The sequence below is a fragment of the Bacillus rossius genome, chromosome 5 (genome assembly GCF_032445375.1).
Source record: "Bacillus rossius redtenbacheri isolate Brsri chromosome 5, Brsri_v3, whole genome shotgun sequence".
NCBI lineage: Eukaryota > Metazoa > Arthropoda > Insecta > Phasmatodea > Bacillidae > Bacillus > Bacillus rossius.
In genome coordinates this window covers 39745377-39765301 of record NC_086333.1, presented here as the reverse complement: position 1 = coordinate 39765301, position 19925 = coordinate 39745377, and the positions used below count along the sequence as shown (strand labels likewise).

The window sequence follows — 19925 nt, the reverse complement described above, 5'->3', positions numbered from 1 at the left end:
CTGTACTAGAATTGAAATTATGTAATAAATATTATGTTTCTAAAAGAACTTGTGTGTTTAATTCCTCGAACCTGACACTTTTCTGGTTTTTAATTAAATTTATTTTGCTTAATCCAGAGATCGTACCAGGAACGTATATTGATCGAATCAATCAGTACATAAATGAGTGATTTTTTTTAATGAATTTTGTAATTTTTCCCGAATTTCTAGCAAAATAATTACACAATTCCAAGATGACGTCCAAATTTCAAGATGATGGGTGCCACAGTAATAATGAATGATTACTGTACTCTAGCGGGTAAAAATTACACTTACATGGTTTCAGCACACTCTAAGAACCGAAAACAAGATGGTAGCCTCCAGCAGACGAATACAAGATGGTGGACATGACATCATACCAGCTAATGATATATATACCTTGGTATTGGTGGGTCAGTCGGCAGGTGGCTTCCATGGAAGAAGGATCTATCGACATTTTTGCTCTTACTGGGTTCAAACCGAGGACTTCAAGGCGTAAGTGTGTTTTTAAATAGTATTTTATTAAAATGTGATTATTAAATTTTATTATAATTTTAGAAATTTTTACAATTTCTAGCATAAAAATTACGGTAGGTAAGTCAATGCAGAATTGTTGTATGTATGTATAGTTTTATTTAAATTTAATTTGTATTTCTAAAGGTTTTCAATCTTCATAAAATGAAAAGTAAAATCATCAACACCAACATATTTCTACTGCCACAGTATTTTATATTTAGTAAAATTTCACAGGCGTCAGCAAATAAAATAGTTAAGCGAACGTTTGAAATATTATTTAATGCCAATTTACACTTACTGTTAAACACATCATTGAAATGACAATCGTACGAAGTCACATTCTGTATAACATGCTTTTCCGTCAAATTTTTTTTTCTCACAGTATTTGTTTAAAACTTTTAAAGTTAAAATTTTCATTGAACTCGGAACAACAACAGTAAAAACAGTTACAAAAAAGTTACTATCCAGCTGATGCCACAACACCAACGAACACAGAACAAGAAATAGTGGGTAAACAGTGCGCAAGAATGCGAAAGATGAATAAGTGCCATATGGAAGAGAAACGGAGAAGGAAAGAGGAACACACAGGCGGAATGCTTTGACGCGGAACACAGAGACACAGGCGTTGCTCTCGTCCAAACAATTCTGACAACCACGCACGGGCAACAGTCACACGTCCACGACACGTAAACACAATTCCGCTGGCCAGGCGTGGGTTGGCAGCCCTGCACAACGGCCCTTGCGAGAGGGCGCATGCGCGTCTGCTGAAGCGACACCCACACACCAACAAGGATAGACAACAACACAGGCAGAAACAGACACAAACAATGAGGCTGTTGGCACTTACTTTCGTAGCTGTCACTTGTTTTGCGGTCTCATGTTCACGAATACATGTTTGAAAACACAGTACTGAACATTTTTGAAGTTTAAAATATGGATAAATGTTTAGTATACGATATTTAGATTCTTTAACCTCAGTTTTATTGGTGATAAATATATGTTTAACTCGCCCAGCTTAAAAAGAATTAATATTTGTTTATATTTACTCACGTATTTCTCTTACCAAAAATGAAAAAAAAGGTCAAGTATCGTTAGAGCATTGAAATATTTTAGAAACATTTAAAAATGCTAAAACATTTATTACAATAATAGGTAAAAAGTAATCCGAAATAAAAGATTAAAATAATATAATTCTAAATGAAAGTGACTTATTAATAATAATTCAAAAGAAGTACTTTTTTCAACTTTTGATTTTATAATAATTCAAGATTTACTTTCCCGATCGTAAAATAATTCCATTTGGTGAAATATAGACGTTTATTATTGATTAAAAGGGAAATTCTGCATTGCAGATTTTTAATTTTTATTGTAGTAGTACGTATACTATCACTGTTTTGAAATGAAATTTAAAGCGAGTGAGTTACTAAATCCTTTATAATATTTGGTTTTCTTTTGATCTTCCTCTGCATTTTTCGACCAAATTTTAAAGTGTTATTGTGAAAATGTGACGTAAATTTTGAGAGAGTGCTTATGAGATTGTGATTTAGTAACTTTACCGAGGTACAACAGTGAGATGCTACCCACCTAATATTTATTTTTTAATTATCTTATGTAGGTCTTCTCAATACATTTATTTTAAACCAAAATGAAACCAACTAATGGTGGTAAATATTTACAGATGATTGCTAACATTGACATAAAATATACGAACAAATTATCTAAAAACCATTATTTAATTTATTGTATTTTATATAAATTGCTTTAAGTCAATTCATCAAAAGATATTATTGAAATTATAATTATATATCTATTTAATAATTAAAAACATTAAAAAAATTATACTGAACTAAATGCCACTTGTTAACGTATTCAAGCAAAGTACTTAATACAATTTTAAGTACATTAATAAAGTTTTATAATACATATTAAAACCGTGCATCTACGTCGGGCCATTCGTGCTTGCACTATTTTAAGGAGACGAAACATTGAAAATATTATATTTTATAATAACCTAAATAAATCTAATTTTTTTTTATTTTTGTAGCTTTTTTCTCAGTTTCGACTTTATTGGTCATTTTAAAAGCTAACATATTATCTCAAAATTGATTTGCGGGTTTAAAATGAAAAGAATAAATTAAACCACAAATAAAATAAATATTATCTTTTCATCAAACGTTATTTGTTTTTCACAATTAAAACCAGGTCCTTTTGTGGTTCAACATCAGCAATACGATGACATTTTAAAATCTTTGTGACTAGCAAAATGACCACATGGTTTATAGCTCTAGAGTTTCGTACCTATATATATATTTATTCTATCACTGAAGGCAATGATGTTTTTATTATTTTTGATAATGCATGTTGTATTTACATTTGAAATAGAGATGGCTACATTAAAAATAAAATAAAATAGTGTTTTACACACAGAAAATTTTGCAAAGGAATACGTCTTAAAATTAAACATTAATAAAGAAAACGACATATCCTCTTGGGATAGCCATGTACTGATACGAAATGAAAGTTCTTACTTCCTCCAACTATTTTTTTTCGGATAAACGGAAATTGCGTTACTGAATTAGAAACTTTATAATTTATAATATTTTATACGTCTTCTCTAAATGTATGGTTCAGTGTGAATGAGGCACATTTTCGAAGGCCAAAAATAAAACTCATGCTATCCTCGAAAAGGAAGATGTAACAAACAGTTGAAAGCACATATAAGGAATAAGTCAGAGGAGAGAGAAAAAGAAAGACAGAAATATAGTGATACAATCGAGCAACATCGCCACGATATAAAAGATGCGACATCGGGAGGATAATTATCGTGTTGGCTTACAGCGTAACCATTACACGTATGGTAAACTCTTCCTCTAGTTCCCTGTAACAGAACGAAACCAGCGTGAAGCATTGAGAATTTCAAACCCACCTGGGTTGCCAAATGTACCTGCTGGGGCGGGAAATGTATAAGTTTACAAAATTACACTCAGGTTGCAATACAATACATGCAAGGATACCTGAACACAATGCAAGTGAATGTATTACTCCATCCTTCTTCAATACGGCATTTTCATCCCTTCTGTAGGAATTTATATCTTTCGGTATTTTTTTAAAATTCTGTCTGCGCGTCATTCTTAACAGAACACATTTTTCGCCCCAACAAGTGAATTTAAAATTTCATGCGAAAAAATTAATCCCGATTTAAAAAAAAAATCAAAAGGAATCGTAGTAAATCACTGGAAAAAATATTGTAAACATATTGTAAACGGTAAATTAGAGAAAATAATTGTCATTGTAATAACAAATAACAACACACAGTCACAGAAACTAAATTTAAATGTACTAGAAAATTTAACTATGGTATTTTAACTTTGTAACTGAAAATTTATAGTTTCTACAATATCTAACATGTGTACAAAAGCTAATCTAAACATTCAATCTAATTAAGAAGCACTACGATCATACCTGATAAATATTCTGTTGGCCACACACAACACTCATATTTCAGCTGTTAATGTTAAATCACTCACTGTTTTGTAAAAGATTGTTTACACTGCATCTATGTTCAGGCACCTTGCGATAAAGTTATTTATCTTAGTGCAACAACGAATTCTTTAAGTCAAAAGCCATCACATCTGGTTTCGTCTGCTGCAGGTTTGTTTCAGAGCTTTTCAATGTCTCCTAGTAGGGATTGTTTTTAAAAAAAACCATAAACTACACAATAAAAAAAAATATTATACTGCAAGCTAGTTTAGAGTAACAAATAATGAAATCAACAGCTTGAAAAATATATTCTCTCCTTCGAAAATATAAGGAAACATTTATGTAAATACTTTTTATGGCAAAGCATTAATTTAATCAGTTCACATATTCAAACTGGGAAAGTTACATGTTTTGGAATTTCTTCTTAGAAAAATTGTTGTACTCAGAATACTGAGGTTTTCATAAACCAACAATTTACAATAAATTAAAAAAATTAAAAATGCGTTTACAATTTACAAGAGATATATTACAAAGAACCATTACACATATGTTCAATGAGTATATATATGGCAATAAATGAAGCATGTTAAAAACCTCAGTGTTAAAAGTATAAAGCAATGCAAATAATGAAATTTTGGATGATTTTAGTTATTATGGAAAACTTACTAACCAAAATTTAAAGATTTAGCTAACTTTAAAAACGGCTTTAATCGTCATGATGTTAGTGAGTGCATAGTAGTGTCCCGGGTGTTGGTGCAAAAGGTCACACGCATGGTCCGCTTGTATTTGTGCTGCCAGCCCTGAGGCACTGTGTACAGTGGTAGTCGACCCATTGCGGTTTGCGGTCCTAGGACTCGCCAATCTGCTAATGAAGATGGACTTCAGCAGGAAAGCAGAGTGGGAGGCTAATGACCCCCTGGAACCTGGAAGATGCCTGGGCAACAGGTTTATGCTTGGGTGTTTTTCTCGGTTGTTTTTGTTAGATAGTCCATCTAGCATTGATACAGCAAAGGACAAAAACTCATTAGGTCAGAGACTGACCTATCGAAATCGAGAACCCTAGAGAACTTACATAAAAAAAATAATTTGAAAAGCTGCATCATGCTTTACCCACCATCATCGTGGTGGACGCATGCGTCTACTATGCCACGGGTAGAGCAGTAGAGGAGACCTCGAACAGACTCCTCAGGGACGGTAACTTCAACGAAGTTAAAGGAAGCCTTCTCTTGTAAAGCTCTCGGCAGACCGTGGGAGCAGCCTCAGAATCAAAAGTGACGAATGAATTCGATCAAAACAGTTAACGTAAAGATTAAGAAACTAATTGTTCTGTCTGGCATTTAGTTAGTAAGGTAATTTCCCAAAATTTCTCATACCAAATATAAAAAACTTTTATTTAAGACGCTAAGTTTGAAATAGTTTAAGTAAATTAATCAACTTTAAAAACTATTGCATTGCCAAAAATTGAGAATTTTTGTTTTTAGAAAAGTTTTAATTATATGTACACTTTATTTTTATAAATACGTTTTGAGGCATTTATTTGCTAGTACAGTATGTATGGAAATTTTGCACCTGCCTTGAAGAATGATAAATTATCAACAAACTTATTCAGGTGTATGTATTTTTTTTTCAAAATAATTTTACAATCAAACTCCACATATTCCATTTGTTGTGTGTCCAAAGCGATATTTCAACATTCTTTTATTTTGAATAGTTTCTTTACGAGACTAATATATGCAAGGTTTATGACTTATGTTGTTATGTTTATGTTGAACTGAAGATCCCGCATTGCTTTTCTGTCTTTGTGTGTCTGAAGACAAGAACTAGAGTTGGTTTCAAAAATGTTACACTTTCTCTATAAAGAAGACGATTTGTGCTCGTCCGTGCAGATTTGTCGAATCGTCTATTTGTTTGATCGTGTGTATATATGTCTGTATCTCTCCCTGCGTTCTTATCTGCTGTGTTCAATGAGCCGCTGAATATAGATTGTATATATATTCTTTGATTATCTTATGTATTTAAGTGTAATTTTTGACACTCTGTGCATCATTAATATTTAATTTTTTTGTGTTTGTTCGTAACATATTGTGCTATTTATCTACATATTTTACTGTGTCGCCATTCTCTGTTGGTTATGTTTATCTTGTTATTACGGTTTCGTGAACTTTGGGTTTTCTGCACTGACAAAAAAATGTGGCGTCATTACAAATTTCGTCCACATGTAATCTATTTGCTATTGCAAAAATGTTTCAAAATTCTTGTTTTTAAATATAAGAACAAATTATCTTGACTAAAATAAGAGTTAGTTGTATCAGTATGGTTTGAGAGTTGAAGTAATATTCCAAACCTTTAAATAAATATTTCTATTGTATTTTATTAAATGCAGTGCAAATTACAAAAAAAAAAAGTATTTTGAATACTATACAAATTTTTTGGGCTCTGTTAACGACGAATAAGTAAAACAAATTCAACCAGCAGTTTGTTTCAGCAAACGTTCAATCATACTAAATTTTAAAATGCAGACAAAGTTACTCTTGATGCTCGTCAAAACTATGTAGTCTAAGCAAAACTAAGTAATCTTTTGCAATAACTGCAATAAAAGAACTAATTTTTTTTCAACACAACTTAATTCATTTTGAAATTAAACTTATTAATTAATAAGTATGATTTAAAATTTAATTAGTCATAATTTTTTTGAAAATGAGATTAATGGTTTCTTAATAATGTTTTACATTTTAATAGGTCATGTTAAGCTAACGTCAGCGTCATAAAAATGCTGTATTTTCTTTGGATACTTTAACTTATTTTATCACTCTTATAATATGTATAAACGAAAATTACTCTTAGAAATATTATAATTTAAAATATATTTTTGAAAATACGAACCAAAATATATGTTACATTTTACCTCTGGGTTTGCTTGTGCGTCACTGTGTTGTTGTGTTCTCCAGATTATTTGTTTAGTATCATCGTTGAGTTACTGTCTGTCGCTGTGTTGTCTAGGGTGGTTGCTTGTATTTGCTGTTCTCGTTCCAAATGTCTCTTCGTTTTTAGCCCAATGTGTCCATCTATTCTGTGAATTATTTACTGACGTATTCCTTCCATGGAGTTCTCTGTACTGTCTATGTATTTAACATTTGATACAGTTGATTTTGGCTCGTTTTCTGTGTGCGTGTGTATTCTTTTTTTTGTTAGTTCTAGAAGCTTCTCTTTGATATGCGGTATAAAACTAAATGTTTATGTCCAAAACTATCTGAAATTTAAGAAAATATTTTAAATAATAATATTATGCAGTCAGAAGTTATCTATAGATTTTCTGCACAAAAATTCTATAGTCATAAGTAAAATTGTTTCAAAAATATTAAGTGCATGGTCATACATTACGACGTTCAGGCGGAGAAAGTCTAAGGATTGAGCATATTGTAAGAAACTGTAAGACATACGCAAAATGTAATATCATACGACATATATTTCAAACAAGTGGATTTTATTTACATAGGAATACAAAAAAACATTACAACAGTGGTTTATTGCTAACGGAAAATGATTCGTAGTCATATTGATTCATCGAGAGCAATGATGTAGTGAGAATAGTGGCCTGTATATAGTTGGCTTCTTTTAAAGATAAAGGACTTAAATTGGATCTTGAGTTTCCGCTACATACAAGAAACGTCACAGCAGTGGGCCAGTCTTAGAAAAGATAATTTATACTAAATTTAAACTTATACTTTTATTAGGCCTAGTTAAAATATTTATATGAAATTTGAGGAAAATTTTAATTTTTGTGTCAATACTTTTTGAGTATTTTAATCCAAGTCACCAAGGAACAGCTGTGAAGACAACTATGACGCCAAAAAAAAAAAAAAAAACATTAAAGAAAATATTTGTGTTAACGTTTTTGTAAGTTAATAACATTTTTTTTAAGAATTCTTTTAAATCTTCAGATTTTCTATTTGATGTTTTTAAATATTTTCTTCACAACAATTGAAAACCATATTTACTATGATATAAGCTGCTTGAAAATCGTTTGTTTCTTACTAAAGGAACCCATGGTCAATTTTCAACTTAATGCGTCGATACCTAATTTAAAAAAAATAGTAAAACAAACATTCTCTTCTGGGGACATTAAGTCAGTTTAAAAAAGAATATAAAAAACCGTGTTCGTTGTTCGTTGTTCGTTATTACCTGCGAACGACACAGAATGGCAGCTGCCCTCATGAACACCTGTCCGAGCTGTACCACACGGATGTGTGGGGAATAATAGCTATATCGAAGGCTTAGAATGAAAACCTCGTATTTCAATTTTTGGACGAAAATACTTTTTTTTTATGTTTTTGGTTGGAAAACCTCGTATCTCACAAAATGTTTGGCTGAAAGAAATAAAATGTGCATCTTACTGCTTTTATATCGGGAAAAAAAGAAACCACGTATATCAGTAGAACTCCACATTCTAGAGAGAAAACCTCGTGTGTTCGGTATGAGATACAAGGTTTTCATTCTAAGCCAACGATATATTTTTTCCTGTTCGTCGAACTGAGGAAAGGGTGATCGTCTGACCTGGGGTAGCTGACGTTGAACAAAGGAAAGGGTGATTGTCTGACCTGGGGTAGCTGACGTTGAACAGAGGAAAGGGTGATTGTCTGACCTGGGGTAGCTGACGTTGAACAGAGGAAAAGGTGATTGTCTGACCTGGGGTAGCTGACGTTGAACAGAGGAAAGGGTGATCGTCTGACCTGGGGTAGCTGACGTTGAACAGAGGAAAGGGTGATTGTCTGACCTGGGGTAGCTGACGTTGAACAGAGGAAAGGGTGATCGTCTGACCTGGGGTAGCTGACGTTGAACAGAGGAAAGGGTGATCGTCTGACCTGGGGTAGCTGACGTTGAACAGAGATAAGGGTGATTGTCTGACCAGGGGTAGCTGACGTTGAACAGAGGAAAAGGTGATTGTCTGACCTGGGGTAGCTGATGTTGAACAGAGGAAAGGGTGATCGTCTGACCTGGGGTAGCTGACATTGAACAGAGGAAAGGGTGATCGTCTGACCAGGGGTAGCTGACGTTGAACAGAGGAAAGGGTGATTGTCTGACCTGGGGTAGCTGATGTTGAACAGAGGAAAGGGTGATTGTCTGACCAGGGGTAGCTGACGTTGAACAGAGGAAAGGGTGATTGTCTGACCTGGGGTAGCTGACATTGAACAGAGGAAAGGGTGATCGTCTGACCAGGGGTAGCTGACGTTGAACAGAGATAAGGGTGATTGTCTGACCAGGGGTAGCTGACGTTGAACAGAGGAAAAGGTGATTGTCTGACCTGGGGTAGCTGACATTGAACAGAGGAAAGGGTGATCGTCTGACCTGGGGTAGCTGACGTTGAACAAAGGAAAGGGTGATTGTCTGACCTGGGGTAGCTGACGTTGAACAGAGGAAAAGGTGATTGTCTGACCTGGGGTAGCTGACGTTGAACAGAGATAAGGGTGATCGTCTGACCAGGGGTAGCTGACGTTGAACAGTGGAAAGGGTGATTGTCTGACCTGGGGTAGCTGACATTGAACAGAGGAAAGGGTGATCGTCTGACCAGGGGTAGCTGACGTTGAACAGAGATAAGGGTGATTGTCTGACCAGGGGTAGCTGACGTTGAACAGAGGAAAAGGTGATTGTCTGACCTGGGGTAGCTGATGTTGAACAGAGGAAAGGGTGATCGTCTGACCTGGGGTAGCTGACATTGAACAGAGGAAAGGGTGATCGTCTGACCTGGGGTAGCTGACATTGAACAGAGGAAAGGGTGATCGTCTGACCTGGGGTAGCTGACGTTGAACATAGGAAAGGGTGATTGTCTGACCTGGGGTAGCTGATGTTGAACAGAGGAAAGGGTGATCGTCTGACCTGGGGTAGCTGACATTGAACAGAGGAAAGGGTGATCGTCTGACCTGGGGTAGCTGACGTCGAACGGAGGAAAGGGTGATCGTCTGACCTGGGGTAGCTGACGTTGGCGTCCTTGTCGAGGAAACAGCGCTGCCGCAAGATGCCCTCCCACAGCTGCACGCCCACGATGCCGAAGATGAAGAACACGAAGAAGCAGAGCAGCAGGACGTTGCCCAGCATGGGCAGCGTGTCCAAGAGCAGCATCACCAGGATGCGCATGCCTGCGGGGCGTGAAGAGACGTCACTCGCGCACGACACACGCACACACACACGTACGAGGTGCGTTCCAAAAAAAAAAGACAGTGATTTCAGTCAAGGGCGCAACAACTGAATTTCCAAAAGGGGGGTGGCAATATACCTTTTTATAAAGAATCATCGATCCCCCCTATTGAAGCGGGTGGTCCGGGGGTCCTCCCCCGGGAAAATTTGTATTTCAAGGTGGAAAATGGTGCTATTTAAGCAGTTTTATTATCTAAAAATTGATTACACAGCACTTTTTTTGCCCCCGTTTGCCCCCACTTCAAGGTTTCAGAGGGAGGGGGGGGCAAAATACCCTTGCCCCCCCCTGTTGTTGCGCCCTTGATTTCAGTACCTTCCACTATAGGGCGGTATTCCAAGACGTTTGGATGAGGTAGCGAATAAGCACTTCCTTGTTGGGGATAGCACCGTAACCTAACTCGCGGGCCGTATTCCAGAACGTTTCCAAACCGAGATCCAGTAAGGTAACATATCGGCAACCATTTAAATAAACGGTGCCCTGCGCGAGACTAGCCACTTGTTTCAGAGCATTCTAGTGGACGTTTTGAAACCATAGATACAATTGTAACGGCAAATAATACCAGAGATAGCAGCACCATCACACGAAAAGAAAAAAATTGTATAATTTTATTGTTACAGTTATGGCCATTGAAGTTTACTAAAAGTATTTCAGGATTGTTTCGCTATCATAAAGTTTAATTTGGCACAACTACATAAGTTGACACATATACGATTTGATGGTACCAGACGCGGATCCGCCATCTGGATGAATTCAAAAATTGATCTCTGAGCATGCGCGTGATTTGGACAACAGATCGGTAACGGATGGGGCACCAAAATCCGTTGCCTTAAAATAAGGGACTGGCCGTGTCCTAAAGTGCACTAGGAATACGGCAGAGGTACAAGTGTAGCATGTTCAACAACTCTACCCTTACACTTAAGTGTCTTGTAATACCAGCCTAAGTGCGGGACCCTTCGACGTGCCGTGGAGGGGGAAGCGTCCTCGGGTATGGATTCTGGACACCTGTCGGTAGCTTTGTGACCTTCAGCCGAGTGAGTTTCAATCACGCGTGAGCGTTCTATTTATTTATTTTTCAACAGGAAAGATCTAGCGTTCCATCGAACAGCGTTATGCAACTAAAGTTTGGTGTGAAACACGATAAATCTCGAACGAAAACGTTGGAATTGATCAGAACAGATATGGAGAAAGTAATCTGTCAAATGCACAAATTTAACAGCAGCACACGGACTTCGGGGATGCCCCGCCACACTGCACTGTCCATACGCGGATCTTTGACTCAGAAAAAGTACCAACCGTTCCCAAGCCACCCTGTAGTTCAGTTCTGGATCCTTGCGATTTTTCTTCCCGAGCGGGAATTGCTTCTCAAGTTTGGGATCATTAAAAACATTCAACAAGCTGTGACAAGCGCTCTCCGCAGACTTTCAGAAAAAGACTTCACTCATTGCTATGGAGAGTGGAAAAATCGCTGAAATCACTGTACAGCTTCTCAAGGATCATACTTTAAAGGATATAACATTCAATGGTACTTTTTTCTCAATAATAACGAATTTTCTTAAAATTACTCTCATTACTTTTGGAACGAACTTCGTGTATAACGGGTAAGACTTGAGTAAGACTGAAAAAAATCGTCTTCTGCAATTTCATCACCCAAATTTCAGGTGAAAAAAATGAATACGACTTATGATTTAAAGTGCTTCCCAAGGCTGATACACGAATTTGAAGTTGGATCTGAAACACTAGTTTATATAAAATAATAGATGAAGCATTTAAGATGGAACACCAAGTGTCTTGATTTTGCTGAACTAAACAAAGTTTTGTAACCACAAGAAAAATGGTCACTAACGTAAAATAACTTTATTGTAATAATTATGAGAAACGCCGTTCTTTCTATATTTTTTTAAGTCCTGCCACCCTTAAAGTTGAGACAGTGAAAATATTTCAGTGGTTGTATAACATTGCTCAGTTAATAAAACAATAAGCCTTGGAGTTCTTCATATTAAATAGGCTACATTCTCTGTTATTTGAAATACACAATTTTTTCTGTTCCAATTTAAAATAAACATCCCTAGGAATCACTGTATGCCATAGATCATAGTTATATTTTATTCAACTTAATTTCTCTGAAGTACCTGCCCCAACAATTTATTGGTAAAATCCAGAGTCAGCTTGTTTACATATGTACAGAATATATAATGAAGGGTTACTACCACTCACAAGGGCTTATTCTTTACATCATTTGGAACAAAGTATGACCTATTTACAATATTTACAGAAGAACTTAAATCAGATTAAAATAACAAATACAATAATATTCATTAAGAGGATGTATTCAAACAACATTGTTTACAGTGGCACAACACAATCATGTAAAAAAAGCTTTTACAAATGTTCAAAAATGTTTACGTTTACTTCCATGCACTTGGCCGCAGGATTATGTTCCTACTGCACGTTGCTCTATAGAGGGCTTGGAATTGCTTCACTGGATCCAATGTGCCCTAACTGGATCCAACCAGCTTCAGGTGGATGAAGCTAAACAAATTGTCTTCTATGAATTTCTCGAGATGCATGATATAGCTAGTAGTTCCTCATCCTTTTGGTCAAATTTTTGGCAAACAATGTCCTTTATGCATCTTCATAAGCTATTAGCTATTAATTGTAAGAAATTTTGTATTTATAGAAATTTTTCATTAAAATTGGGAAGAGGACACATAGATGACAAAGTTTCCTCCAAATGATTTAAGAAATAAGCCATATGATTGGCGTCAACTCCTTATATATATATATATATATATATATATATATAATAGACCCAGCATTGCCACTAATATACATGTATTTGTTAAGCAGACATAATATATCTTATTTTTAACGTGACGTCTAATAAATCGATTAACGCCGGCTGCACGCACGAAGAAGTGACCCGTTACGCACATTGTCCCGTTACGCTGTGTCCCGTTACGCTTATTGTACGCTTGAGCCGCATCTATCTCTCTTCCACTCGATTGGAACAACCGTCGATTTGACTTTTTCGAGGCACATTAAACTTGAAACACTCCCATTTGTTTCCTACTTTTCCTATCATCGTCCTATCCTTAACATAATAACACAGATTGGAAGAAGTTAAATGGCAAACATGTATAAAAGTTATATTTAAAATAATCTGTTCGTTAAAGTAATAAACATATTTGAATTAATGAGTGCAAATAAATGTAAATTTATCAATTAAATTGTAGATTTCATTTCACTCCTTCTTTGTATCCATACAAAATAGTGATAATTCAATAAAAATGATTCAATTTTATTTATAGAAGTATGCAATCATTTCATAAATGTTTTTTATTACGTTGTCACGTTAAACTATCGTCCGTAAACGGACTTTACAGACAACCAATTTTTTTGACGGGACAACGTCTAATAAATAAATGAACGCCGGCTGCACGGACGAAAAAGTGTTCCGTTCCGCGCATTGTCTCACTACAATGTGTCCCGTTCCGCTCATTGTACGCTTGCGCCGCATCTATCTCTCTTCCCCTCGATTGGAACAACCATCGATTTGACTTTTCAGTCATGTTTTCGTCGTTTGAAATAATAATATTATGTAATTTAACGATCGTCCAACGATTTTCAGCACAATCAATACGGTTATTTAAAAGTAATGTTTAATTTTCAAATACGTTTTTTGTACGAACAATGGTGTTTTACAGTTACACATATTAATTCAAATTACATCTGGGATCTTTGCACAATGTTTTAAAAAATAGTGTAACACATAATAAATAAGTTTGGTGTATTTGGGATGCGTATTTGTTATAAAATCGTATTATAAAAACGAAATAATATTATTCCCCTACGGTGCTGCTATCTACAGTGACGGACGCGAACCAAACGATTTGAGCTATCTATTCGCTTCCGCGGTAACCAGGCACTCGTTAATACATATTTTCCTTTGTTTATCGCGAGGGGCGTTATTATTAATGAATTATAAATAAAATTTCGTGCCCGGGGCCACAATTGCATATCATTTTGAGCACTGGAAGACATAAAAACGTAAAATATTCTCAACGAATTTTAATCTCGGCCCCAGCGCACCACGAGCGTCTGGGTTGGAGATTAAAGGCGAAATTCTTTCTTAAACTTACTAATACTTATTTTACTAACTGCAAGGGTATTTTTATTAAATTCTACGTTTAATTTCACGACGAACAAACTTCGTCGTTAAATGTGTAATTTCGAAAAAGCTTAAAACATTCTCGACGATCTTGAAGTTAGATAGCAAACATGTATACAATTTATTGTTAAAATAATAAAGTAATACACATATTTGAATTAATGAGTGCAAATAAAAGTAAATTTATGAATTAAATTGTAGATTTCATTTCACTCCTTCTTTGTACCAATACAAAATAGTGATAATTCAATAAAACAATAAAAATGATTAAATTTTATTCATAAAAGTATGCAATCATTTCATCAATGTTTTGATATGACGTTGTCACGTTAAACTATCGTCTGTAAACCGACATTACAGACAACCAATTTTTTTATAGTTTTAGTTTAAACTCACAATCAATCAGTCGTCAGTAAGAATAATAGCAACTCACTTGTGTACGCGTTGTTTCGGCCTGAGTGTTCGTCCTAGAAAGATTGGAATCTTTATCCAAAACACTTGAGTTTATCGCACACTTCTGCTTTTTTACATTTCTCACGTATCTTTTGTCATATATAACTAAAGCTTAAACGTTCAACGTGCGTTGGTGGTGTAATGGTAAGCATAGTTGCCTTCCAAGCAGTTGATCCGGGTTCGATTCCCGGCCAACGCAAATTTTTATAACACATTTACCCATTAAGTTATGTAAATAAATACAGTATGCAAGAATAAATAGCTTCTTGGTAAAATGAAAATTATGTTTATTTTACTTAACTTACATTTACAGCAATAAGCATGATCCAATCTCAATATGTTGGATTAAGCCAATCCATAACGAGTGTTTAACCATTCCACGCAGGAATTATAAAATAATCAGGTGCCACCCAAGTAAACATTTAATTCTTGTTTCATTCTGTAAATAATGGTTAATACCAGGTTGTAAAACGGGGGCAATGACGTCAGACGCGGTGTGCTGTCGAGTACATCGAAGGCCCCGGCAACGTAACACAAGGTAATAAGACGACCTGCAACGGCCATTACCAGCATTATCCGAGGTGCCAGTAACTTCTACAGGCACGTGCTAAGTGCGTGAACACTTAACTTTGCCATGTATACGAATTGTGCTGACAGCTGTGAAAACTTCTAGTACTTGGCTGTGATGGTTAATTCACTTAAATTTTACGCTGGTTTGGTGTTCAGTTACCTGGCTGGTAGAGGCTTGCTAGATTTTTCAAAGAGCTCCAGTGAAACTGACAGTTAAAAAAAAAGTTTTACCAAAACATAATGGATTGTGAGTCATCAGTTTCAATAACGTATTTGTTTAAAGCCGTATTTTGGGAAAGCCTTACTACGTGAATTTTTTTTGTCATGGTTTATTAAGCACGTTTATAGCGAAAAGCTTTTGAGAAAATTGCTGTGCCCAGTTCTATGCGCTGTTGCGTTCATTTAACTCTTTCATGGAGTGTGTCAGTACCGTACTGCAGACAGTCGTTTCTACAAATATTTTTGTGGTTCATGCTTATGAAGTGTTAAATGAAGATTGTTAGAAACGTTAGCTTTCGAAATAAATCACTCACCGACCATTTTCATGAACATTATATACTTTGTATAACTTTTAATAAGATTCTGTTTTGGTATACACTGCGAAGTGAAAATGTTTATAATGGCCAATAATTTTATAGGAGTATTTTAATGGTACTTTTATATATAATTTATTTAATAAATATTTATTTTTATAAATCACACTTTCAATAATTATTATAAGTTTGCATAATAAATCTTTTGTTATATCCAGGAAGCTTATCAATTCATATATAAATGGGTGTTATATCTTTTAAAGGCATGTAGAGTATGTTTGCGTTAACCTGTAGTTTAATTAGCTTTTTTTCAAAACTGCGCCACTTAAGATATTTTGTGGTGAACGTATTTCGTTCACATTTTTCTCTGGTTTTGGATTTTTTTTTTTTTTGCTAACTTTTCTAATTGGCCCGGCGCTTGGATCGCGGGCGGTGCTCGGGGTCGGCGTCTGTTTCTGCGCGGGGATGAAACAAGTAAATGCTTATCTAGCTTCGGCCATTTGGCAAGGACCGTCCTCGGAGTGTCGTAGTGGACGTCACTGCTCGTGCTCTGGAAGGGCAAGAACAGCTGCAGGAACTGCAAGGAAAGATAAACAGACGGGTAGAGGGTCACGGGTCGTTGCTGACCTTGTCGGGGAACCCCTCCCCCCCCCCCCCTCCTCGGGAGGCGACGCCCTGCAGCGCCGCGCGAGAGGTTCGAACCCGCGACAGCCCCGGTCGCGCCCGGCGGTCAGGCAACAACTCCGTCACGCCACGAACGTTCGGTCCCGCGCCCGCGGCGAGATTGATGCGGCCATCGCTCTGACGTCAGCGGGGCCTCCCCCTCCCCCCCCTGTTCGCGGCGAAGCGATGCTCCCACTCCGTGTGATGCTCTCGCCCCAGCGATTACCGCTGTCCAGGAGAGTGGAGTGCCCGCCATCATTCCTCGGGGAGCCACGCGCGCTGCCAGTGGAGGGGGTAGCCCCCCTCACCCTCCCCCCCCTCACCCTACCGGGCAGCCCTGATGAGCTTTACTTGCCCAGCTTATGCAAGCACCGAATACATTTAACGACTTTCGTCTGCTACCATCATTTTATTTTAACATTATTGTTATGCATATATAGTTTCTTCAGAACAAAACGTTAGAGCAATTTTTTTTTCTTATCACACAATCGAAAAAATTTACGCGACTGCTTTCCTGCAATTGAAATATACATGCGTTCTTTATTTATTTCTGACAATTACTTCACATGTTTTTTTTTTTTTTTTTTTAATTTTACTCGATCCCTTCTAAACATTTAGGATGTATTCAGGTAATGTGGAATGCATCATGTATTTCCAGCTTTGGCATTACATCGTTTATGTAATCATCTCATTTTATTTGGACTCTAAATATTAAATTCAGTATTTTCGGATTTACGTAGGTACTGTATGTGGTACAATTTGATTTGTTACGAGAAAGTATGTAAGTTTTGTTTAAATACCGCACCATAAAAGTTGAGTGCATCTGATATCCATGATAATGAAATGAATTATTGAATGTCAATAGCAGAAACAAAACATATTATTATACATAATCGATTTATAATCAATATTTGAATAAATCATTGTAAACATTTATAAATAAGTAATTCACTTCAACATTGTATATGGAAACATTCTCCCTTTGCAAAACTTGGGGCAGTTGGTGTTGTTGAAGTTGTTTAAGATGGGTTGTATCTTCTCAGTTCGGGAGAGTTGTTGCAGGTTGTCATGGTCATGACAGCTCGCCCCTGGGTGCGGTGGTCGGTGCACATGTTAAGATGAGTGTTGTTCAACTCGGATTATTCCCCTCTGAGCAGAATATTTTTGTTCTCAGTTACAAAAATTACATGGTTGTGTCCATCTACTAAATTTTCCCTGGTATTCTGCCTCCTGCCTGAAAATTTTTTCGTTGCTCAAGGAACTGACTTACATTATATTAAAGTTAAAAAGCTATATTTGCCGCTTGAATGAACTATTACGAGTCTCTTTATGAAGATAATTTCACCGTGAATTATACTTAAGAAAACAAAGCTTCTTCAATACTTCTTAAAGTTTATTTACTACATATTTCTTGCCCCTAGCCAGAAAAAAAGAGAGCATTTTAAGAAATTATATGTTTTCAGACTTACACCAAATGCAGGTTATAAGTAAACATAATTAGTTTTCATTAAGTCTTAAAGCACCGATAATATGCAGGTTTTGGACGCGTTGCATGCTGGGACGGAATTTGCGGCCCAGAATGTTACACTAGTTGGTCACCAGCAAGTGCTTGAAACCACGTACGTACAGTTTTCTATATGCCTGCACTAGTACTGAATACATGTAAGCAAAATATGACGGTTCTAATAACGAAACATGAAGCGTGAGGAGTTATTAACACATTTGTCTTAAAATGTAATCGTGCTCCTGAAGAGAATGCAAATATAATTATAGAGCAGTTACAAGACTATTAAAGATGTTACATTCGACGATGTTTCATTGCATTAGAACGAATTAATGCTCCATCACAAGTACAAACTATTGCCAAAGTCTTTTTAATTCTGTAGGAGAAGCACTTTGTTCGCATGTTAAAACAATATGTATTTTCATATTGTCGCTTCTAGCAAACTGCTGTGCGAGGAGGATTATTCACGCATTCTCTCTTATCATGTCGCTCTTCTCGTGCATCTTTGTTTGAGAACATCTCTCCGCAATGACGACTTTGGGGCTGTGCTGATGCCATAGAACCTCCGGAGTCCAGCGCAGATGCAGATGAAGTTGCAGGCGGATATGACGAAGACATCAAGCTCATACAGGTATCTCTGGCTATGGTGGGTTGTTAGCAGAGAAATAACAGGATGCATTCCGAAAGAAAAAAGAGGACAGTTATAACAGAAAAACAAACATCTATAATTATAGAAGGATCAGTGGCATACAAAGCTTGCCATGGGTAAGTAGGATATCATGCTTGGAATGGAGCAGTGGGATACTATAATTGTCAGGTGTTGTTTAGATCCTTTGATTAGCAAAGTTAAGTGTGATACTATGATTCACAGGATTCTGTGCGATAATATGAATACCAGGGTTCTGTGGGATACTACTATTGGCAGGCAGAGGTTGGATTTTATGGTTGGCAGATATCGGTTGAGGAGTATGATTGGCAGTTATCGGTGGTAAATTATGATTATCAGGAATCTGTAAGATGCAATGATTGTCAGATATCGGTAGGATAGAGTGATTTGCAGGTATAGGTTCTAAAATATGATTGGCAGGATATCGTTGGGATACTATGATTAGCACGTTTTAGTGGGATAAAATGATTAAAAGGTTTCTGTGGGATACTATGACTGGCAGGGATTGTTTGGATACAATTATTGGTAGGTATCGATGGGGAAGTATGATTGGCTTGGATCGGTGGGATATTATGATTGCCATATGTTGGTTGGGTACTATGATTGCCAGTGTTAGGTGGGATACTATGTTTGGCAGCTATAGGTGAAATACCTTTTTTTACTAGGTTCAGTAGGATACAATGATTATCAGAGTTCGGTGGATAAGTATGATTAAAATGGTTCGGTGGTATACTATGATTCACGGGGATCGGTTTGACATCATATCGAAGGTAACAATTCGCGTAAAAGGTGTAACATCATTAATATCAATTGAGGGGATTTTAGACAGAATTTTGAGAACAGCACACATTAAAAAAATATATTATATTGTTAAAATTTAATTGAATACTCAGAAATTTAAACTAGGCAATGAAGTCTACGTTGTATAATTCGTGTTTGCGTTTATATTTTCTCAATTTACAAATAAGATCATTTAGTAGTCATTAAATTTGAAATCACAAAATTTAGTAAAAAAAATTAATTTACTGACCCCTATTTTGATTATGGTTTTATATCGCGGAAGTTTTTATATATTTTCAAAAAAAATATTTTGGATGTTAATTTAAAGTATTTACACGTGCGTATCTATTTATGTTATCAGTTTGTGACTTCGCCAAACA

At 36.1% G+C, this 19925-nt stretch overlaps 1 protein-coding gene and 1 non-coding gene across 2 annotated transcripts in view; one reads left to right on the top strand and one right to left on the bottom strand.

Moving 5' to 3' along the window:
• The window catches only part of LOC134532240 (voltage-dependent T-type calcium channel subunit alpha-1G), a 248321-nt gene that overhangs the window by 161180 nt on the left and 67216 nt on the right, over nucleotides 1-19925 (bottom strand). Inside the window, exon 4 of the mRNA XM_063368661.1 lies at nucleotides 9977-10148. Within this exon, the coding sequence (XP_063224731.1) occupies nucleotides 9977-10148 (172 nt within the window). The remainder of the gene's footprint in view (nucleotides 1-9976; nucleotides 10149-19925) is intronic.
• On the top strand, nucleotides 14956-15027 carry Trnag-ucc (transfer RNA glycine (anticodon UCC)). Its single transcript has one exon. It is a non-coding gene; the product is annotated as a tRNA-Gly (tRNA).